The sequence below is a fragment of the Salmo salar genome, chromosome 12 (assembly GCF_965601325.2).
Source record: "Salmo salar chromosome 12, fSalSal1, whole genome shotgun sequence".
In the NCBI taxonomy this organism is placed as follows: Eukaryota; Metazoa; Chordata; class Actinopteri; order Salmoniformes; family Salmonidae; genus Salmo; species Salmo salar.
In genome coordinates, this window is record NC_138302.1 from 104,618,772 (window position 1) to 104,639,685 (window position 20,914).

A 20,914-nucleotide genomic window follows, 5' to 3' on the forward strand; every position below is an offset into this window, starting at 1 on the left:
TCCACCTGTGGTAAATTTAATTGATTGGACATGATTTGGAAAGGCACACACCTGTCTATATGAAGGTCCCACAGTTGACAGTGCATGTCAGAGCAAAAACCAAGCCATGAGGTCGAAGGAATTGTCGGTAGAGCTCTGAGACAGGATTGTGTCGAGGCACAGATCTGGGGAAGGGTACCAAAACATTTCTGCAGCATTGAAGGTCCCCAGGAACACAGTGCCCTCCATCTTTCTTAAATGGACAAAGTTTGGAACCACCAACACTCTTCTTAGAGCTGGCCGCCCGGCCAAACTGAGCAATCAGGGGGAGAGGGACCTTGGTCAGGGAGGTGACCAAGAACCTGATGGTCACTGACTGAGCTCCAGAGTTCCTCTGTGGAGATGGGAGAACCTTCCAGAAGGACAACCATCTCTGCAGCACTCAACCAATTTCTTATTTTTTTATTTAACCTTTATTTAACTAGGCAAGTCAATTATGCCTTTTAATAAGCAATTAGGCCTTTTTGCTAAAGTGGCCAGACACAAGCCACTCTATAGTAAAATGCACATGACAGCCAGTTTGGATTTTGCCAAAAGGCCCAAGATTGAACTCTGGCTTGAATGCCAAACGTCATGTCTGGAGGAAACCTGGCACCATCCTTACAGTGAAGCATGGTGGCAGCATCATGCTGTGTGGATGTTGTTCAGAGAAAACCTGCTCCATTTACTCAGGACCTCCGACTGGGGTGAAGGTTCACCTTCCAACAGGACAACGACCCTAAGCACACAGCCAAGACAACGCAGGAGTGGCTTCGGGACAAGTCTCTGAATGTCCTTGGTCCTTGAGGGGCTCAGCCAGAGCTCAAACATCGCTGGAGAGACCTGAAAATAGCTCTGCAGCGACACTCCCCATCCAACCTGACAAGCGCTTGAGAGGATCTGCAGAGAAGAATGGGAGAAACTCCCCAAATACAGGTGTGCCAAGCTTGTAGCGTCATACCCAAGAAGACTCAAGGCTGTAATCCCTGCCAAAGGTACTTCAACAAAGTACTGAGTAAAGGGTCTGAATACTTATGTAAATGTGATATTTCCATTTGTTTTATTTTATAAACTTGCTAGAATTTCAACAGAAAGTGCATTTGTCATTATGGGGTATTGTAGGTTGGGGGGGGGGGGGGGAAACAATTTAATCAATTTAAGAATAATTATTTAACTTAACAAAATGTGAAAAGTCAAGCGGTCTGATTACTTTATAAGGCATAAGATGAATATGGAGGTGTATCTCCTCTCTGTATATTGATATATTAAGGTCTATAGGTGTATCTCCTCTCTGTAGAGGGATATTAAGGTCTATAAGTGAGCTGTCAGTGGTTTGTTAACATGAGAATGATTAAAGGAACACCCATTTTTGTTTCTGTTATGAATGGCCAGCTGTCCTCACATCATGGGCTAACTGGAAAAACGTCATTAACTACAGTAAATAAACAGATAGGACTTTACTGATCAGTGAGTCAAAACACAGAACTGGTTCTCAAATCAATTGACATTCCTGCTTAAACAAACTTGACAGAGTATTTCTAAGACAAATCCGTGATGATACTCCTAGTGTAATGAATGGGTAAGGCCCTGTGTTAATGAAAACAGTATTTAAGGGAAGGGTGAGTCAGGGTGCATGGGTTTAGAAGGCATGATAACAAATGGATAAATGTGTCGAGCTGAAAAAGAAACGTTTCGTTGGGAATAAATTCAATTAATCAAATCATCCACCAGCCACCGTTGACTCACGTTTTTGTTTCTTGTCTTGTGTTTTACAGCCCAAATGTGGATTTCTACCAGCCTCTAGAGACATTACCAAAGACATCAAAAAGAAGGTGTGTCGGTTTTGTATGCATCAACATTTTAAGGTGAGTTGATGATTGGTGTTTTTGGGAGAGTGGGAGGAATCTGTTGTTTTTACTGGCTGAGGGGTTCTTCACTGAGAAATGACATTTACATTTTAATAATGAAATCGAACAAGAGAATCTATATAGACAGGACATGGAATCACTGGCCACTTTAATAATGTTGACATACTGCTTTAGTCGTCTCATATGTATATACTGTATTCTATTCTACTGTATTTTAGTCAACGCCACTCCGACATTGCTCGTCCTAATATTTATGTATTTCTTAATTCCCTTCTACTTTTTTCGATTTGTGTGTATTGTTGTGAATTGTTAGATATTACTGCACTGTTGGAGCTAGAAACACAAGCATTTCACTACACCCGCAATAACATCTGCTAAACATGTATATGTGACAAATAAAATAAATTAATTTGCATATATGCTTAATTTTACTGCTTGTTACACCAAAGAATAGAAATGGGTTTGAAATATTCTAGTAGGTATTTATTGTGGAAGTTGGCTGTTCTTGTGTATTCAGTATCTCGCCCCCTGGTGGTGGGATTGTAGAATTGCACCTGATGGAGACAGACTGACTGACTGTGGTCTTCTCTCTAAATAAACAGTTAGCCAATGGAAAGTGGAAACGGCTGAGCCACTACTGTCCCTTGGACCTGTTCTCAGGGTAAGTAACAGTACACGTCACCTGCCCAGTTATCAATGTCCCTTGTGGCATACTTGGAGGGCTTGACATTTCACTTTTTTAGCCACTTGTCCTTCAGATAACAGGACAGATTTTTTTTGTAGATTTTTTTTTTTTACTTGTCCGAAAGCTGAAGTCACTTGTCCCGACGACAACGAAAGAGGTCCGTCAACCCCGTCGGCCAAAAGTGTGACTGAAATGAGTGAAGTATGTAAGTAACTGTCTATACTATCGTGCCTTAGCAGCCATCCAAAAATAATGGATGGGGGAAAAAGGAGTCATTGACAAAAGATATTTAGGGGAGCCAGTTATTTTCTAGTAGCCTTTTCCTCTATGGTGGAGCTGTGGTACTAAAGAGATGTGTGGTAGTCTAGGTCTGTCTGCGGAGTAGTCTGGGTCTGTCTGCGGAGTAGTCTGGGTCTGTCTGCGGAGTAGTCTGGGTCTGTCTGCGGAGTAGTCTGGGTCTGTCTGCGGAGTAGTCTGGGTCTGTCTGCGGAGTAGTCTGGGTCTGTCTGCGGAGTAGTCTGGGTCTGTCTGCGGAGTAGTCTGGGTCTGTCTGCGGAGTAGCCTGGGTCTGTCTGCGGAGTAGCCTGGGTCTGTCTGCGGAGTAGTCTGGGTCTGTCTGTGGTACTAAAGAGCTGTGTAGTAGTCTAGGTCTGTCTGCGGAGTAGCCTGGGTCTGTCTGCGGAGTAGTCTGTGTCTGTCTGTGGTACTAAAGAGCTGTGTGGTAGTCTAGGTCTGTCTGCGGAGTAGTCTGGGTCTGTCTGCGGAGTAGTCTGGGTCTGTCTGCGGAGTAGTCTGGGTCTGTCTGCGGAGTAGTCTGGGTCAGTCTGCGGAGTAGTCTAGGTCTATCTGCGGAGTAGTCTGGGTCTATCTGTGGTAGAAGCGTGCAGATAGAGCAGGTGACAGTCAAGGAGTCTCGCTGGCTGTGCACCTTGTGATGGTTGTAAATCATCATGGGCTGCAGAGCAACTCTCCTGTCCTCAGAACTGAACCACTATAAACTGATCCCATGTTTTCCTCCTCTCTTAGGCCTAGGCTACTACTATGTGTTGTAGTAGGTTGCACATTGCTAGAATAATCTGGAGATAGACTTAAGGCCAGCTACGTGTTTCTTTCCTCAGCTTTCCTTCGCTGTAGCCTCAGTTTTCTTTTGACACCTCATTACATTTTCCCTTCTTCATATTGTTTGTTCAACTTCACTTATTGTGGCCTAAAATATTTGTCATTCAAAATAATTCTGTGATTGACAACAGCATAGACTCCAACTGACATAATTGTAACTTTAAGAAATTAAACACCTATTAGAATAATTTGGAAAATACTCTTCATAACTTTAATTTGTGTTAATGCTTTTATGATATTTCAGTTAGTAGGATTAGGCTTTTGGTTGTTTTGGTTCGCAATAGGAAGGAAAGATTAGTATTTTCTGGCCTCATGCATTCACCGTGTCTGTCTTGTAATGCTTTGCTCAACTGCAAGGTTTGTTAAACATTAAGCTTTTTTTGATTTTTATATATGGCTATCTCTTTCGTTATTACCTCAAGACCTTCCATGTTTTTGGGTTATTAAAAAAAATGAAACTTTCTCTAACTCTGTTAGATTTATTCATTGTTTGATCGTGAAACAGTGTGTCAGGAGTACTCTGACCTGCGTTCAACTGGCCAGGTCACTGAGGGGTTTAATAGACCAGGTCACTGAGGGGTTTAATAGACCAGGTCACTGAGGGGTTTAATAGACCAGGTCACTGAGGGGTTTAATAGACCAGGTCACTGAGGGGTTTAATAGACCAGGTCACTGAGTGGTTTAACAGGCCAGGTCACTGAGGGGTTTAATAGACCAGGTCACTGAGGGGTTTGACAGGCCAGGTCACTGAGGGGTTTGATAGACCAGGTCACTGAGGGGTTTAATAGACCAGGTCACTGAGGGGTTTAACAGACCAGGTCACTGAGGGGTTTAATAGACCAGGTCACTGAGTGGTTTAATAGACCAGGTCACTGAGTGGTTTAACAGACCAGGTCACTGAGGGGTTTAACAGACCATGTCACTGAGGGGTTTAACAGACCAGGTCACTGAGGGGTTTAACAGGCCAGGTCACTGAGGGGTTTAATAGGCCAGGTCACTGAGGGGTTTAATAGGCCAGGTCACTGAGGGGTTTAATAGGCCAGGTCACTGAGGGGTTTAATAGACCAGGTCACTGAGGGCTTTAATAGACCAGGTCACTGAGGGGTTTAATAGACCAGGTCACTGAGGGGTTTAATAGGCCAGGTCACTGAGGGGTTTAATAGGCCAGGTCACTGAGGGGTTTAATGGGCCAGGTCACTGAGGGGTTTAATGGGCCAGGTCACTGAGGGGTTTAATAGACCAGGTCATATCCACTGAGGGGTTTAATAGGCCAGGTCACTGAGGGGTTTAATAGGCCAGGTCACTGAGGGGTTTAATAGGCCAGGTCACTGAGGGGTATAATAGACCAGGTCACTGAGGGGTTTAATAGACCAGGTCATATCCACTGAGTGGTTTAATAGACCAGGTCACTGAGGGGTTTAATAGGCCAGGTCACTGAGGGGTTTAACAGACCAGGTCACTGAGGGGTTTAATAGACCAGGTCACTGAGGGGTTTAACAGACCATGTCACTGAGGGGTTTAATAGACCAGGTCACTGAGGGGTTTAATAGGCCAGGTCACTGAGGGGTTTAATAGGCCAGGTCACTGAGGGGTTTAATAGACCAGGTCACTGAGGGGTTTAACAGACCAGGTCACTGAGGGGTTTAACAGACCAGGTCACTGAGGGGTTTAATAGACCAGGTCACTGAGGGGTTTAATAGGCCAGGTCACTGAGGGGTTTAATAGACCAGGTCACTGAGGGGTTTAATAGGCCAGGTCACTGAGGGGTTTAATAGACCAGGTCACTGAGGGGTTTAATAGGCCAGGTCACTGAGGGGTTTAATAGGCCAGGTCACTGAGGGGTTTAATAGACCAGGTCATATCCACTGAGGGGTTTAATAGGCCAGGTCACTGAGGGGTTTAATAGACCAGGTCACTGAGGGGTTTAACAGACCAGGTCACTGAGGGGTTTAACAGACCAGGTCACTGAGGGGTTTAATAGGCCAGGTCACTGAGGGGTTTAATAGGCCAGGTCACTGAGGGGTTTAATAGACCAGGTCACTGAGGGCTTTAATAGGCCAGGTCACTGAGGGCTTTAATAGGCCAGGTCACTGAGGGCTTTAATAGGCCAGGTCACTGAGGGGTTTAATAGGCCAGGTCACTGAGGGGTTTAATAGACCAGATCACTGAGGGGTTTAATAGACCAGGTCACTGAGGGGTTTAATAGACCAGGTCACTGAGGGGTTTAATAGGCCAGGTCACTGAGGGGTTTAATAGACCAGGTCACTGAGGGGTTTAATAGACCAGGTCACTGAGGAGTTTAATAGACCAGGTCACTGAGGGGTTTAATAGACCAGGTCACTGAGGGGTTTAACAGACCAGGTCACTGAGGGGTTTAATAGACCAGGTCACTGAGGGGTTTAATAGGCCAGGTCACTGAGGGGTTTAATAGGCCAGGTCACTGAGGGGTTTAATAGGCCAGGTCACTGAGGGGTTTAATAGACCAGGTCACTGAGGGGTTTAATAGGCCAGGTCACTGAGGGGTTTGACACAACAATCAGACAGACACTGGAGTTTCCGCTAGAAAAATACCCTTCAGCTATTGGCCCAGATCATCCAACATTCGAGAAACTATATTTCCTGAGCTTATATTTTCTGCCGCTTTGGTGAGACTGTTAGCTCTGTCTACATTGTTCTCTTGCTTTGTGTAAATATAACCTATTTATTGAAATAGGTTATAGGAACATAGGCAATTTACTCAATGTCAACGATGCACTGCCTGATCCAATTCTGATCAGAGTTTGATTTTGTGATTTTATATTTTGTGTGTGTGTCCAATCGGACAACTGAAATCTATATTCTGGTTGTTTGACCTTTTTTTCTTATTTTTGACTAGCCCCGTTGTGTTGGAACAATATCAAGCCCTGTTTAGAGTAGGGCTTGGTGCTCTTTAAAACATCCCGTTGGGGTGTTTTTGATTCCACAGCATGTCAATAAAAGATAAATGAATACTCACCCTGATTCTCTCTGCCCAGGAACAAACAGAGAATGTCTCTAGCCATCAAGCACTTGATAGAGGAACCACAGAATAACTTCAACATTTTCAAGGTATGTCAGATATCCCTGCTTTCACCAAGGTCAGTTTTTATCCGAATGCCAACAAGCATTTCGATACACTCGCAATAATATCCCCTAACCGTGACCAGTGAAATGTGATTTATCCTGTGCCACGGTCTAGGTAACCAAGATGTAGGTTAATTTCTGTTATAGTATAGACCCTGCAGAACTAGAGGGGGGGACACTGATTGGCTTGTAGTGATGGTGGAAAAAATCAATAGTTGCATTTCGGGATATTATTGTTGATATATCACAATATTACTTTTGTCAATAATATTTTTTTTTGCCCTAGTTGGTTGTACCTGCACCAAAACTCCTGTATTTTCCCCTTCATAGCTTGTTCTCCGTCTTTAAGTAGTAAGCCAACATGTTTTCAGCACTTTATTTCCGTGACTGGACAAAACGTGTTTTTCTCACGGCTCTATCGAATCACTCTGCAGCAGACGTAATGGTGAGCAATATGTTTGGAGAATCGAATCACAAAATCGGCAATACATATAGAATCTGCATCTAAGTATTGTGATATCATATCGTTTGGTCTCTGGCAATTCCCAGCCCTATTGGCTTGACAAATAAGTTACAGCACATTTTTTATTTTATTTTATCTTTCCTTACTGTCTGTCCAGGGTTTTTTTTATCTTTCCTTACCGTCTGTCCAGGGTTTGTAAATCTTACCTTCCTCTATCTGTCCAGGGTGGAGAATGTATCTACACCTGTAATGATGATGCAGACGTGTTTCAGGACCTAGATGAATTGGCTCAGCATCTACGACCGTACTTCCTCCCTAGTGGCAGCCTTCTCAGCAGGCAGCAGTCTAGTAAAGTTGGTATCCAAAGTTTGACTTTCCTTTTTAATGTTGGTTGTTGTGGGTGACGTTGTGGGTGATGGGTTTTCTGGTTACAAGCAGGATTTTGGTCATATTTGGGTGTCGAAATTGGTTAGCAGATGTATAATGTTTCTGTGTTGGATACTTTGTCCAGCCCTTGTTATTATGGGTAAAACACCCCCCCCCCTTCATCGTTTCCCTACTCACCCTGCACATGCAAGTTTATTTACACTGAACAAAAATATAAACGCAACATGCAACAATTTCAAAGATTTTATTGAGGTACAGTTCATATAAGGAAATCAGTCAATTTGAAAATACTCATTAAACCCTAATCTATGGATTTCACATGACTGGGAATACAGATGCATCTGTTGGTCACAGATCCCTTTAAAAAAAAAAAAAAAAGGTAGGGGCGTGGATCAGAAAACAAAATTAGACATTTTTAAATGGCCTTTTCTTGTCCCCAGCACAAGGTGCACCTGTGTAATGATCATACTGTTTTAAATCAGCTTTGTTGAAATGCCACACCTGTCAGGTGGAAAGGAGAAATGCTCACTAACAGGGATGTAAACACACGTGATAGATATGTTCTTTGTGTGTATGGAACATTCCTGGGATCTTTTTTTTTTATATTGTTGTTCAGTATATTTACGTCGTTGTCACTCTGTCAACAACAACACAATACAGGATATTTGAGTAATATGTTTTTTATTATTATTTTTTAAACCCCCAGGTGGTTCTGAATGAGTTAATCCAGGTGATCGTGAGCGCCCTGTTGAGCACCTGGGACTGTCCTCGCTCCGGGCAGCTCAGGAAGACACACCTGTCTGAGGGCAGAGTGACGTGTGAAGCCAGCCTGCTGCACCGGGACCTGCTACGCAACGGTGAGACTTCGACAGGGAGACTTGGCTCTAGGCTGATCTGGTGCACCAGGTTTACGCTATGCTTCACTGCAGTGTTTTCTAATGACTTCACAGATGTGGATCAACCTGTTATGTCTTCATCAGGGCGTGATGTCAACGAATGGCCCGTTTTTTAACTCTTTAAGATGTATACAATGTGGCCAGTTTATTAGGTACACCACCCTGTTCAAACGGTTCGCTCCTACAGACCCTGAGTAACTTGGTTGTGGCTTGTTATATAAAGCAGGCAGACAGGCATCAAGACATTCAGTTACTGTTCGGTTGAATGTTACAATGGACTAAACCAGTGACCTAAGCAACTTTGAGTGTGGTGGGATCGTCGGTGCCAGGCGTGCCAGTTCCAGTACCTCAGAAACGTCCTCCTGGGCTTTTCACGCTCCACGGTGTCTAGGCTTTACAGAGAATGGTGGGACAAACAAAACATCCAGTCAGAACCGGTCCTGTGGGAGAGAAAACAGCTTGGTAATGAGAGAGGTCTAAGGAGAATGGTAAGAGTCACACAAGCTAACAGACGGGCCACAAACAGACAAATAACGGTTCAGTACAACAGTGGTGTGCAGAACAGCATCTCGGAACAAACAACTCGTCGGTCCTCGTCACGGATGGGCTACTGCAGCAGACGACCACACCGGGTTCCAATCAGCTAAAAACAAGAAGAAGTGGCTCCAGTGGGCAGGTGATCACTGACACTGGACAACTGAGGAGTGGGGAAAAAAACATTGCCTGGTCCGACAAATCCTGCTTCCTGTTACGTCATTCTGATGGCAGAGTCAGGATTTGGCGTAAACAGCATGAGTCCATGGGCCCCGTCCTGCCTGGTGTCAACGGTACAGGCTGGTGGCGGTGGTGTAATAGTGTGGGGAATGTTTTCCTGGAACACATTAGGTCCCTTGATACCGATTGAGCAACGTTTCCATGCCCCGAAGAATTCAGGCTGTTCTGGAAGCATAAAGGGGTCCGACCCAGTACTAGATAATAATAATAAATTAACTGGTCGCTGAGCGTATTGTTTTGTTTTTTTTGTCTAATCAATCTTTTTATTTCAGGTAACCACTGCCTACCCAAAGATTGTGTCTTGGACAAAATCCTGTCGACTCAGATGTTGGATAATTTAGACATTGAGGGTTTGAGCCCCCTTTTTAAACGAGTGGAACAGCATCTACAGATGTTCCCCAAAGAGAGGTGAGAACCTGAACCAGATGAATGGGACCTTCCCATTCAAATCACTGTTCTATCATGGGGGGGACCGGCGGCCATATTGAAGTGTACCTTAACTGTAATGTCGTATGTTTTTTGTACTGTTCTCCAGTGAAGTATTTAGATGTACTGTGTAAATTCATGAACTAATTTGGCGTGTACTAAGACACGGTCAAATCACAAGTGTAGGTTACTTTCTAAATGTAATACATTAGTTACTAGTTATGGTAATACAATTGTAATCAGTAACCTCCATTTTTGTATAACACAAACTCAGTAATGTAATCGGATTACTTTCAGTTACTTTTAGGTGACAATAAGGATCCCTCGGACCCATCTCGCTCTGCTGGTACATTCTTAGCTAGGGCTGGGCCGTATGGCCTTATATATTTATATATAATATACAAATATTCTTTAAATAAGCTCTGTTGTGTAAACGGAGAGGAAGAGGTGAATATCACGCAAAAACTCATTTGAAATGATTGAATTTGATAAATTGCACGTCATTCAGAACAAAGGTGTCATAATGAATTATAATGTCAATGTCATAATGTATTACTGTATTTTACCAACATCCTCTCTGAAGTCATCCAACAAGTAATCAGCTAGTTTTTTTCAGAAGTATTATTTTCTTGTAAGTTAACAGATAATTTTTTTTTTTTTTGTAATCAGAATACGTGTGCTCTCTAACCCTGCAAATCAGTCTCATGTAGGCTTACACATGATCTGATTGGTGTTCCTGGTAGTCTCTACTGGAATCGTGGTCTGGTAGTCGCTACTGGAATCGTGGTCTGGTCTGGTAGTCTCTACTGGAATCGTGGTCTGGTAGTCTCTACTGGAATCGTGGTCTGGTAGTCTCTACTGGAATCGTGGTCTGGTAGTCTCTACTGGAATCGTGGTCTGGTAGTCTCTACTGGAATCGTGGTCTGGTCTGGTAGTCTCTACTGGAATCGTGGTCTGGTAGTCGCTACTGGAATCGTGGTCTGGTAGTCTCTACTGGAATCGTGGTCTGGTAGTCTCTACTGGAATCGTGGTCTGGTAGTCTCTACTGGAATCGTGGTCTGGTAGTCTCTACTGGAATCGTGGTCTGGTAGTCTCTACTGGAATCGTGGTCTGGTAGTCTCTACTGGAATCGTGGTCTGGTAGTCTCTACTGGAATCGTGGTCTGGTAGTCTCTACTGGAATCGTGGTCTGGTAGTCTCTACAGGAATCGTGGTCTGGTAGTCTCTACTGGAATCGTGGTCTGGTCTGGTAGTCTCTACTGGAATCGTGGTCTGGTAGTCGCTACTGGAATCGTGGTCTGGTAGTCTCTACTGGAATCGTGGTCTGGTAGTCTCTACTGGAATCGTGGTCTGGTCTGGTAGTCTCTACTGGAATCGTGGTCTGGTAGTCGCTACTGGAATCGTGGTCTGGTAGTCTCTACTGGAATCGTGGTCTGGTAGTCTCTACTGGAATCGTGGTCTGGTCTGGTAGTCGCTACTGGAATCGTGGTCTGGTCTGGTAGTCTCTACTGGAATCGTGGTCTGGTAGTCTCTACTGGAATCGTGGTCTGGTAGTCGCTACTGGAATCGTGGTCTGGTAGTCGCTACTGGAATCGTTGTCTGGTAGTCTCTACTGGAATCGTGGTCTGGTCTGGTAGTCTCTACTGGAATCGTGGTCTGGTAGTCGCTACTGGAATCGTGGTCTGGTAGTCGCTACAGTAATCGTGGTCTGGTCTGGTAGTCTCTACTGGAATCGTGGTCTGGTAGTCTCTACTGGAATCGTGGTCTGGTAGTCTCTACTGGAATCGTGGTCTGGTAGTCTCTACTGGAATCGTGGTCTGGTAGTCTCTACTGGAATCGTGGTCTGGTAGTCTCTACTGGAATCGTGGTCTGGTAGTCTCTACTGGAATCGTGGTCTGGTAGTCTCTACTGGAATCGTGGTCTGGTAGTCTCTACAGGAATCGTGGTCTGGTAGTCTCTACTGGAATCGTGGTCTGGTCTGGTAGTCTCTACTGGAATCGTGGTCTGGTAGTCTCTACTGGAATCGTGGTCTGGTAGTCTCTACTGGAATCGTGGTCTGGTAGTCTCTACTGGAATCGTGGTCTGGTAGTCTCTACTGGAATCGTGGTCTGGTCTGGTAGTCTCTACTGGAATCGTGGTCTGGTCTGGTAGTCTCTACTGGAATCGTGGTCTGGTCTGGTAGTCTCTACTGGAATCGTGGTCTGGTCTGGTAGTCTCTACTGGAATCGTGGTCTGGTAGTCGCTACTGGAATCGTGGTCTGGTAGTCTCTACTGGAATCGTGGTCTGGTCTGGTAGTCGCTACTGGAATCGTGGTCTGGTCTGGTAGTCGCTACTGGAATCGTGGTCTGGTAGTCTCTACTGGAATCGTGGTCTGGTAGTCGCTACTGGAATCGTGGTCTGGTAGTCTCTACTGGAATCGTGGTCTGGTAGTCTCTACTGGAATCGTGGTCTGGTCTGGTAGTCTCTACTGGAATCGTGGTCTGGTAGTCTCTACTGGAATCGTGGTCTGGTCTGGTAGTCTCTACTGGAATCGTGGTCTGGTAGTCTCTACTGGAATCGTGGTCTGGTAGTCTACTGGAATCGTGGTCTGGTAGTCTACTGGAATCGTGGTCTGGTCTGGTAGTCTCTACTGGAATCGTGGTCTGGTCTGGTAGTCTCTACTGGAATCGTGGTCTGGTAGTCTCTACTGGAATCGTGGTCTGGTAGTCTCTACTGGAATCGTGGTCTGGTAGTCGCTACTGGAATCGTGGTCTGGTAGTCGCTACTGGAATCGTGGTCTGGTCTGGTAGTCTCTACTGGAATCGTGGTCTGGTCTGGTAGTCTCTACTGGAATCGTGGTCTGGTAGTCTCTACTGGAATCGTGGTCTGGTAGTCTCTACTGGAATCGTGGTCTGGTCTGGTAGTCTCTACTGGAATCGTGGTCTGGTCTGGTAGTCTCTACTGGAATCGTGGTCTGGTAGTCTCTACTGGAATCGTGGTCTGGTAGTCTCTACTGGAATCGTGGTCTGGTAGTCTCTACTGGAATCGTGGTCTGGTAGTCTCTACTGGAATCGTGGTCTGGTAGTCTCTACTGGAATCGTGGTCTGGTCTGGTAGTCTCTACAGGAATCGTGGTCTGGTCTGGTAGTCTCTACAGGAATCGTGGTCTGGTCTGGTAGTCTCTACAGGAATCGTGGTCTGGTAGTCTCTACTGGAATCGTGGTCTGGTCTGGTAGTCTCTACTGGAATCGTGGTCTGGTCTGGTAGTCTCTACTGGAATCGTGGTCTGGTAGTCTCTACTGGAATCGTGGTCTGGTAGTCTCTACAGGAATCGTGGTCTGGTAGTCTCTACAGGAATCGTGGTCTGGTAGTCTCTACTGGAATCGTGGTCTGGTCTGGTAGTCTCTACAGGAATCGTGGTCTGGTCTGGTAGTCGCTACTGGAATCGTGGTCTGGTCTGGTAGTCTACTGGAATCGTGGTCTGGTAGTCTCTACTGGAATCGTGGTCTGGTCTGGTAGTCGCTACTGGAATCGTGGTCTGGTAGTCGCTACTGGAATCGTGGTCTGGTAGTCTCTACTGGAATCGTGGTCTGGTCTGGTAGTCTCTACTGGAATCGTGGTCTGGTAGTCGCTACTGGAATCGTGGTCTGGTAGTCGCTACTGGAATCGTGGTCTGGTAGTCGCTACTGGAATCGTGGTCTGGTAGTCGCTACTGGAATCGTGGTCTGGTAGTCTCTACTGGAATCGTGGTCTGGTAGTCTCTACTGGAATTGTGGTCTGGTCTGGTAGTCTCTACTGGAATCGTGGTCTGGTCTGGTAGTCTCTACTGGAATCGTGGTCTGGTAGTCTCTACTGGAATCGTGGTCTGGTAGTCGCTACTGGAATCGTGGTCTGGTCTGGTAGTCGCTACTGGAATCGTGGTCTGGTAGTCTCTACTGGAATCGTGGTCTGGTAGTCTCTACTGGAATCGTGGTCTGGTAGTCTCTACTGGAATCGTGGTCTGGTAGTCTCTACTGGAATCGTGGTCTGGTCTGGTAGTCTCTACAGGAATCGTGGTCTGGTAGTCGCTACTGGAATCGTGGTCTGGTAGTCTCTACTGGAATCGTGGTCTGGTAGTCTCTACTGGAATCGTGGTCTGGTCTGGTAGTCTCTACTGGAATCGTGGTCTGGTAGTCTCTACTGGAATCGTGGTCTGGTAGTCGCTACTGGAATCGTGGTCTGGTAGTCGCTACTGGAATCGTGGTCTGGTAGTCTCTACTGGAATCGTGGTCTGGTAGTCTCTACTGGAATCGTGGTCTGGTAGTCTCTACTGGAATCGTGGTCTGGTAGTCTCTACTGGAATCGTGGTCTGGTAGTCTCTACAGGAATCGTGGTCTGGTCTGGTAGTCGCTACTGGAATCGTGGTCTGGTAGTCTCTACTGGAATCGTGGTCTGGTAGTCTCTACTGGAATCGTGGTCTGGTAGTCTCTACTGGAATCGTGGTCTGGTAGTCTCTACTGGAATCGTGGTCTGGTAGTCTCTACTGGAATCGTGGTCTGGTAGTCTCTACTGGAATCGTGGTCTGGTAGTCTCTACTGGAATCGTGGTCTGGTCTGGTAGTCTCTACTGGAATCGTGGTCTGGTCTGGTAGTCGCTACTGGAATCGTGGTCTGGTCTGGTAGTCGCTACTGGAATCGTGGTCTGGTCTGGTAGTCTCTACTGGAATCGTGGTCTGGTAGTCTCTACTGGAATCGTGGTCTGGTAGTCGCTACTGGAATCGTGGTCTGGTCTGGTAGTCTCTACTGGAATCGTGGTCTGGTCTGGTAGTCTCTACTGGAATCGTGGTCTGGTAGTCTCTACTGGAATCGTGGTCTGGTAGTCTCTACTGGAATCGTGGTCTGGTAGTCTCTACTGGAATCGTTGTCTGGTAGTCTCTACTGGAATCGTGGTCTGGTAGTCTCTACTGGAATCGTGGTCTGGTAGTCTCTACTGGAATCGTGGTCTGGTAGTCTCTACTGGAATCGTGGTCTGGTAGTCTCTACTGGAATCGTGGTCTGGTAGTCTCTACTGGAATCGTGGTCTGGTAGTCTCTACAGGAATCGTGGTCTGGTCTGGTAGTCGCTACTGGAATCGTGGTCTGGTCTGGTAGTCTCTACTGGAATCGTGGTCTGGTAGTCTCTACTGGAATCGTGGTCTGGTAGTCTCTACTGGAATCGTGGTCTGGTAGTCTCTACTGGAATCGTGGTCTGGTAGTCTCTACTGGAATCGTGGTCTGGTCTGGTAGTCTCTACTGGAATCGTGGTCTGGTCTGGTAGTCGCTACTGGAATCGTGGTCTGGTCTGGTAGTCGCTACTGGAATCGTGGTCTGGTCTGGTAGTCTCTACTGGAATCGTGGTCTGGTCTGGTAGTCTCTACTGGAATCGTGGTCTGGTAGTCTCTACTGGAATCGTGGTCTGGTCTGGTAGTCTCTACTGGAATCGTGGTCTGGTAGTCTCTACTGGAATCGTGGTCTGGTAGTCTCTACTGGAATCGTGGTCTGGTAGTCTCTACTGGAATCGTGGTCTGGTAGTCTCTACTGGAATCGTGGTCTGGTAGTCTCTACTGGAATCGTGGTCTGGTAGTCTCTACTGGAATCGTGGTCTGGTCTGGTAGTCTCTACTGGAATCGTGGTCTGGTAGTCTCTACTGGAATCGTGGTCTGGTCTGGTAGTCGCTACTGGAATCGTGGTCTGGTAGTCTCTACTGGAATCGTGGTCTGGTCTGGTAGTCTCTACTGGAATCGTGGTCTGGTAGTCTCTACTGGAATCGTGGTCTGGTAGTCGCTACTGGAATCGTGGTCTGGTCTGGTAGTCTCTACTGGAATCGTGGTCTGGTAGTCTCTACTGGAATCGTGGTCTGGTAGTCTCTACTGGAATCGTGGTCTGGTAGTCTCTACTGGAATCGTGGTCTGGTAGTCTCTACTGGAATCGTGGTCTGGTCTGGTAGTCTCTACTGGAATCGTGGTCTGGTCTGGTAGTCTCTACTGGAATCGTGGTCTGGTCTGGTAGTCGCTACTGGAATCGTGGTCTGGTAGTCTCTACTGGAATCGTGGTCTGGTAGTCTCTACTGGAATCGTGGTCTGGTCTGGTAGTCTCTACTGGAATCGTGGTCTGGTAGTCTCTACTGGAATCGTGGTCTGGTCTGGTAGTCTCTACTGGAATCGTGGTCTGGTCTGGTAGTCTCTACTGGAATCGTGGTCTGGTAGTCTCTACTGGAATCGTGGTCTGGTAGTCTCTACTGGAATCGTGGTCTGGTAGTCTCTACTGGAATCGTGGTCTGGTAGTCTCTACTGGAATCGTGGTCTGGTAGTCTCTACTGGAATCGTGGTCTGGTCTGGTAGTCTCTACAGGAATCGTGGTCTGGTCTGGTAGTCTCTACAGGAATCGTGGTCTGGTAGTCTCTACTGGAATCGTGGTCTGGTAGTCTCTACTGGAATCGTGGTCTGGTCTGGTAGTCTCTACTGGAATCGTGGTCTGGTCTGGTAGTCTCTACTGGAATCGTGGTCTGGTAGTCTCTACTGGAATCGTGGTCTGGTAGTCTCTACAGGAATCGTGGTCTGGTAGTCTCTACAGGAATCGTGGTCTGGTAGTCTCTACTGGAATCGTGGTCTGGTCTGGTAGTCTCTACAGGAATCGTGGTCTGGTCTGGTAGTCGCTACTGGAATCGTGGTCTGGTCTGGTAGTCTACTGGAATCGTGGTCTGGTAGTCTCTACTGGAATCGTGGTCTGGTCTGGTAGTCGCTACTGGAATCGTGGTCTGGTAGTCGCTACTGGAATCGTGGTCTGGTAGTCTCTACTGGAATCGTGGTCTGGTCTGGTAGTCTCTACTGGAATCGTGGTCTGGTAGTCGCTACTGGAATCGTGGTCTGGTAGTCGCTACTGGAATCGTGGTCTGGTAGTCTCTACTGGAATCGTGGTCTGGTAGTCGCTACTGGAATCGTGGTCTGGTAGTCTCTACTGGAATCGTGGTCTGGTAGTCTCTACTGGAATTGTGGTCTGGTCTGGTAGTCTCTACTGGAATCGTGGTCTGGTCTGGTAGTCTCTACTGGAATCGTGGTCTGGTAGTCTCTACTGGAATCGTGGTCTGGTAGTCGCTACTGGAATCGTGGTCTGGTCTGGTAGTCGCTACTGGAATCGTGGTCTGGTAGTCTCTACTGGAATCGTGGTCTGGTAGTCTCTACTGGAATCGTGGTCTGGTAGTCTCTACTGGAATCGTGGTCTGGTCTGGTAGTCTCTACAGGAATCGTGGTCTGGTAGTCGCTACTGGAATCGTGGTCTGGTAGTCTCTACTGGAATCGTGGTCTGGTAGTCTCTACTGGAATCGTGGTCTGGTCTGGTAGTCTCTACTGGAATCGTGGTCTGGTAGTCTCTACTGGAATCGTGGTCTGGTAGTCGCTACTGGAATCGTGGTCTGGTAGTCGCTACTGGAATCGTGGTCTGGTAGTCTCTACTGGAATCGTGGTCTGGTAGTCTCTACTGGAATCGTGGTCTGGTAGTCTCTACTGGAATCGTGGTCTGGTAGTCTCTACTGGAATCGTGGTCTGGTAGTCTCTACAGGAATCGTGGTCTGGTCTGGTAGTCGCTACTGGAATCGTGGTCTGGTAGTCTCTACTGGAATCGTGGTCTGGTAGTCTCTACTGGAATCGTGGTCTGGTAGTCTCTACTGGAATCGTGGTCTGGTAGTCTCTACTGGAATCGTGGTCTGGTAGTCTCTACTGGAATCGTGGTCTGGTAGTCTCTACTGGAATCGTGGTCTGGTCTGGTAGTCTCTACTGGAATCGTGGTCTGGTCTGGTAGTCGCTACTGGAATCGTGGTCTGGTCTGGTAGTCGCTACTGGAATCGTGGTCTGGTCTGGTAGTCGCTACTGGAATCGTGGTCTGGTCTGGTAGTCTCTACTGGAATCGTGGTCTGGTAGTCTCTACTGGAATCGTGGTCTGGTAGTCGCTACTGGAATCGTGGTCTGGTCTGGTAGTCTCTACTGGAATCGTGGTCTGGTCTGGTAGTCTCTACTGGAATCGTGGTCTGGTAGTCTCTACTGGAATCGTGGTCTGGTAGTCTCTACTGGAATCGTGGTCTGGTAGTCTCTACTGGAATCGTGGTCTGGTAGTCTCTACTGGAATCGTGGTCTGGTAGTCTCTACTGGAATCGTGGTCTGGTAGTCTCTACTGGAATCGTGGTCTGGTAGTCTCTACTGGAATCGTGGTCTGGTAGTCTCTACTGGAATCGTGGTCTGGTAGTCTCTACTGGAATCGTGGTCTGGTAGTCTCTACTGGAATCGTGGTCTGGTAGTCTCTACTGGAATCGTGGTCTGGTCTGGTAGTCGCTACTGGAATCGTGGTCTGGTCTGGTAGTCTCTACTGGAATCGTGGTCTGGTAGTCTCTACTGGAATCGTGGTCTGGTAGTCTCTACTGGAATCGTGGTCTGGTAGTCTCTACTGGAATCGTGGTCTGGTAGTCTCTACTGGAATCGTGGTCTGGTCTGGTAGTCTCTACTGGAATCGTGGTCTGGTCTGGTAGTCGCTACTGGAATCGTGGTCTGGTCTGGTAGTCGCTACTGGAATCGTGGTCTGGTCTGGTAGTCTCTACTGGAATCGTGGTCTGGTCTGGTAGTCTCTACTGGAATCGTGGTCTGGTAGTCTCTACTGGAATCGTGGTCTGGTAGTCGCTACTGGAATCGTGGTCTGGTCTGGTAGTCTCTACTGGAATCGTGGTCTGGTAGTCTCTACTGGAATCGTGGTCTGGTAGTCTCTACTGGAATCGTGGTCTGGTAGTCTCTACTGGAATCGTGGTCTGGTAGTCTCTACTGGAATCGTGGTCTGGTCTGGTAGTCTCTACTGGAATCGTGGTCTGGTAGTCTCTACTGGAATCGTGGTCTGGTCTGGTAGTCGCTACTGGAATCGTGGTCTGGTAGTCTCTACTGGAATCGTGGTCTGGTCTGGTAGTCTCTACTGGAATCGTGGTCTGGTAGTCTCTACTGGAATCGTGGTCTGGTAGTCTCTACTGGAATCGTGGTCTGGTAGTCGCTACTGGAATCGTGGTCTGGTCTGGTAGTCGCTACTGGAATCGTGGTCTGGTCTGGTAGTCTCTACTGGAATCGTGGTCTGGTAGTCTCTACTGGAATCGTGGTCTGGTAGTCTCTACTGGAATCGTGGTCTGGTAGTCTCTACTGGAATCGTGGTCTGGTAGTCTCTACTGGAATCGTGGTCTGGTCTGGTAGTCTCTACTGGAATCGTGGTCTGGTCTGGTAGTCTCTACTGGAATCGTGGTCTGGTCTGGTAGTCGCTACTGGAATCGTGGTCTGGTAGTCTCTACTGGAATCGTGGTCTGGTAGTCTCTACTGGAATCGTGGTCTGGTCTGGTAGTCTCTACTGGAATCGTGGTCTGGTAGTCTCTACAGGAATCGTGGTCTGGTAGTCTCTACTGGAATTGTGGTCTGGTCTGGTAGTCTCTACTGGAATCGTGGTCTGGTAGTCTCTACTGGAATCGTGGTCTGGTAGTCGCTACTGGAATCGTGGTCTGGTAGTCGCTACTGGAATCGTGGTCTGGTAGTCGCTACTGGAATCGTGGTCTGGTAGTCTCTACTGGAATCGTGGTCTGGTAGTCTCTACTGGAATCGTGGTCTGGTAGTCTCTACTGGAATCGTGGTCTGGTAGTCTCTACTGGAATCGTGGTCTGGTAGTCTCTACTGGAATCGTGGTCTGGTAGTCTCTACTGGAATCGTGGTCTGGTAGTCTCTACTGGAATCGTGGTCTGGTAGTCGCTACAGGAATCGTGGTCTGGTAGTCTCTACTGGAATCGTGGTCTGGTCTGGTAGTCTCTACTGGAATCGTGGTCTGGTAGTCTCTACTGGAATCGTGGTCTGGTAGTCTCTACTGGAATCGTGGTCTGGTAGTCTCTACTGGAATCGTGGTCTGGTAGTCTCTACTGGAATCGTGGTCTGGTCTGGTAGTCTCTACTGGAATCGTGGTCTGGTCTGGTAGTCTCTACTGGAATCGTGGTCTGGTCTGGTAGTCTCTACTGGAATCGTGGTCTGGTCTGGTAGTCTCTACTGGAATCGTGGTCTGACATGTCCAATATATGGATCATTCATTTAAATGCAAATGTCACAGAGTGGACCTACGGGGACTGACGCCCCTCTCTGACTGTCACAGAGTGGACCTACGGGGACTGACGCCTCTCTCTGACTGTCACAGAGCGGACCTACGGGGACTGACGCCTCTCTCTGACTGTCACAGAGTGGACCTACGGGGACTGACGCCCCTCTCTGACTGTCACAGAGTGGACCTACGGGGACTGACGCCTCTCTCTGACTGTCACAGAGTGGACCTACGGGGACTGACGCCTCTCTCTGACTGTCACAGAGCGGACCTACGGGGACTGACGCCCCTCTGACTGTCACAGAGCGGACCTACGGGGACTGACGCCCTCTCTCTCCTCCAGATGCAGGCTTCAGATGGACGGGCCGTACAATGCCAGCTTCCTGGAGAAGGTCCAGAACTGTCCCGCTGAAGACGACGGCTCTATCGAATACGCTGTAGGGAAGGTGAGGATCTCTTCTTCATGACCAATGTGACGTCTCTTGCTTCTTTACAGACGACTGTTTAAATATCAGTTGAATTGATGAGGGGCTTTTTGTGGCTGGTGTGTTTTCCCATTTTAGATGCAATTTTATATAATACGTTTTTCCATTGAAATGTCAATGTATATAATATGATATATGCAGTTTAATGTAATATCATGTCGTATAATATGATAGATTCTGTATTATGTCGTATGTGATACATGCAGTATTACGCAATATAATGTCGTATATGATACATGCAGTATTAAGTAATATAATGTTGTATAATATGATACATGCAGTTTTATGTAATATAATGTTGTATAATATGGCTGCTTCCCATCAGGTCCACCAGTACAGAGTTGCCATGACAGCCAAGGACTGCTCCATCATGGTCGCCATAGCAACCTGTGGGGAAGACGACGGGTGAGAACTCTTACTGCTGGGCTGGAACAACACCCTGCATGCACACCAGGACACCTTACACCTAGGGTTGTCCAACCCTGCTTTTAAAGTGTACAAATGTGCTCTTCACTGTGCTTGTTGCTATTGTCTGTCTACTTTTTTAAAGTTAAAAAAAAAAAACGAATAAAATAATACTTTACAGATTCTTAAAGATT

General features: G+C 47.0%; 1 protein-coding gene across 3 annotated transcripts in view; it reads left to right on the forward strand.

Moving 5' to 3' along the window:
- LOC106566244 (inositol-pentakisphosphate 2-kinase) overlaps positions 1–20,914 on the forward strand; it is a 42,006-nt gene that overhangs the window by 14,706 nt on the left and 6,386 nt on the right. For all 3 annotated transcript variants that reach the window (XR_014379825.1, XR_014379826.1, XM_014134136.3), the window contains exons 6-13: positions 1,794–1,883; positions 2,489–2,547; positions 6,705–6,777; positions 7,480–7,608; positions 8,349–8,499; positions 9,585–9,720; positions 20,174–20,276; positions 20,641–20,720. Coding sequence is in view for 1 of the 3 variants with exons in the window: in XM_014134136.3 (XP_013989611.3) it covers positions 1,794–1,883; positions 2,489–2,547; positions 6,705–6,777; positions 7,480–7,608; positions 8,349–8,499; positions 9,585–9,720; positions 20,174–20,276; positions 20,641–20,720 (821 nt within the window). In the remaining 2 variants the exon portion in view is untranslated. The remainder of the gene's footprint in view (positions 1–1,793; positions 1,884–2,488; positions 2,548–6,704; positions 6,778–7,479; positions 7,609–8,348; positions 8,500–9,584; positions 9,721–20,173; positions 20,277–20,640; positions 20,721–20,914) is intronic.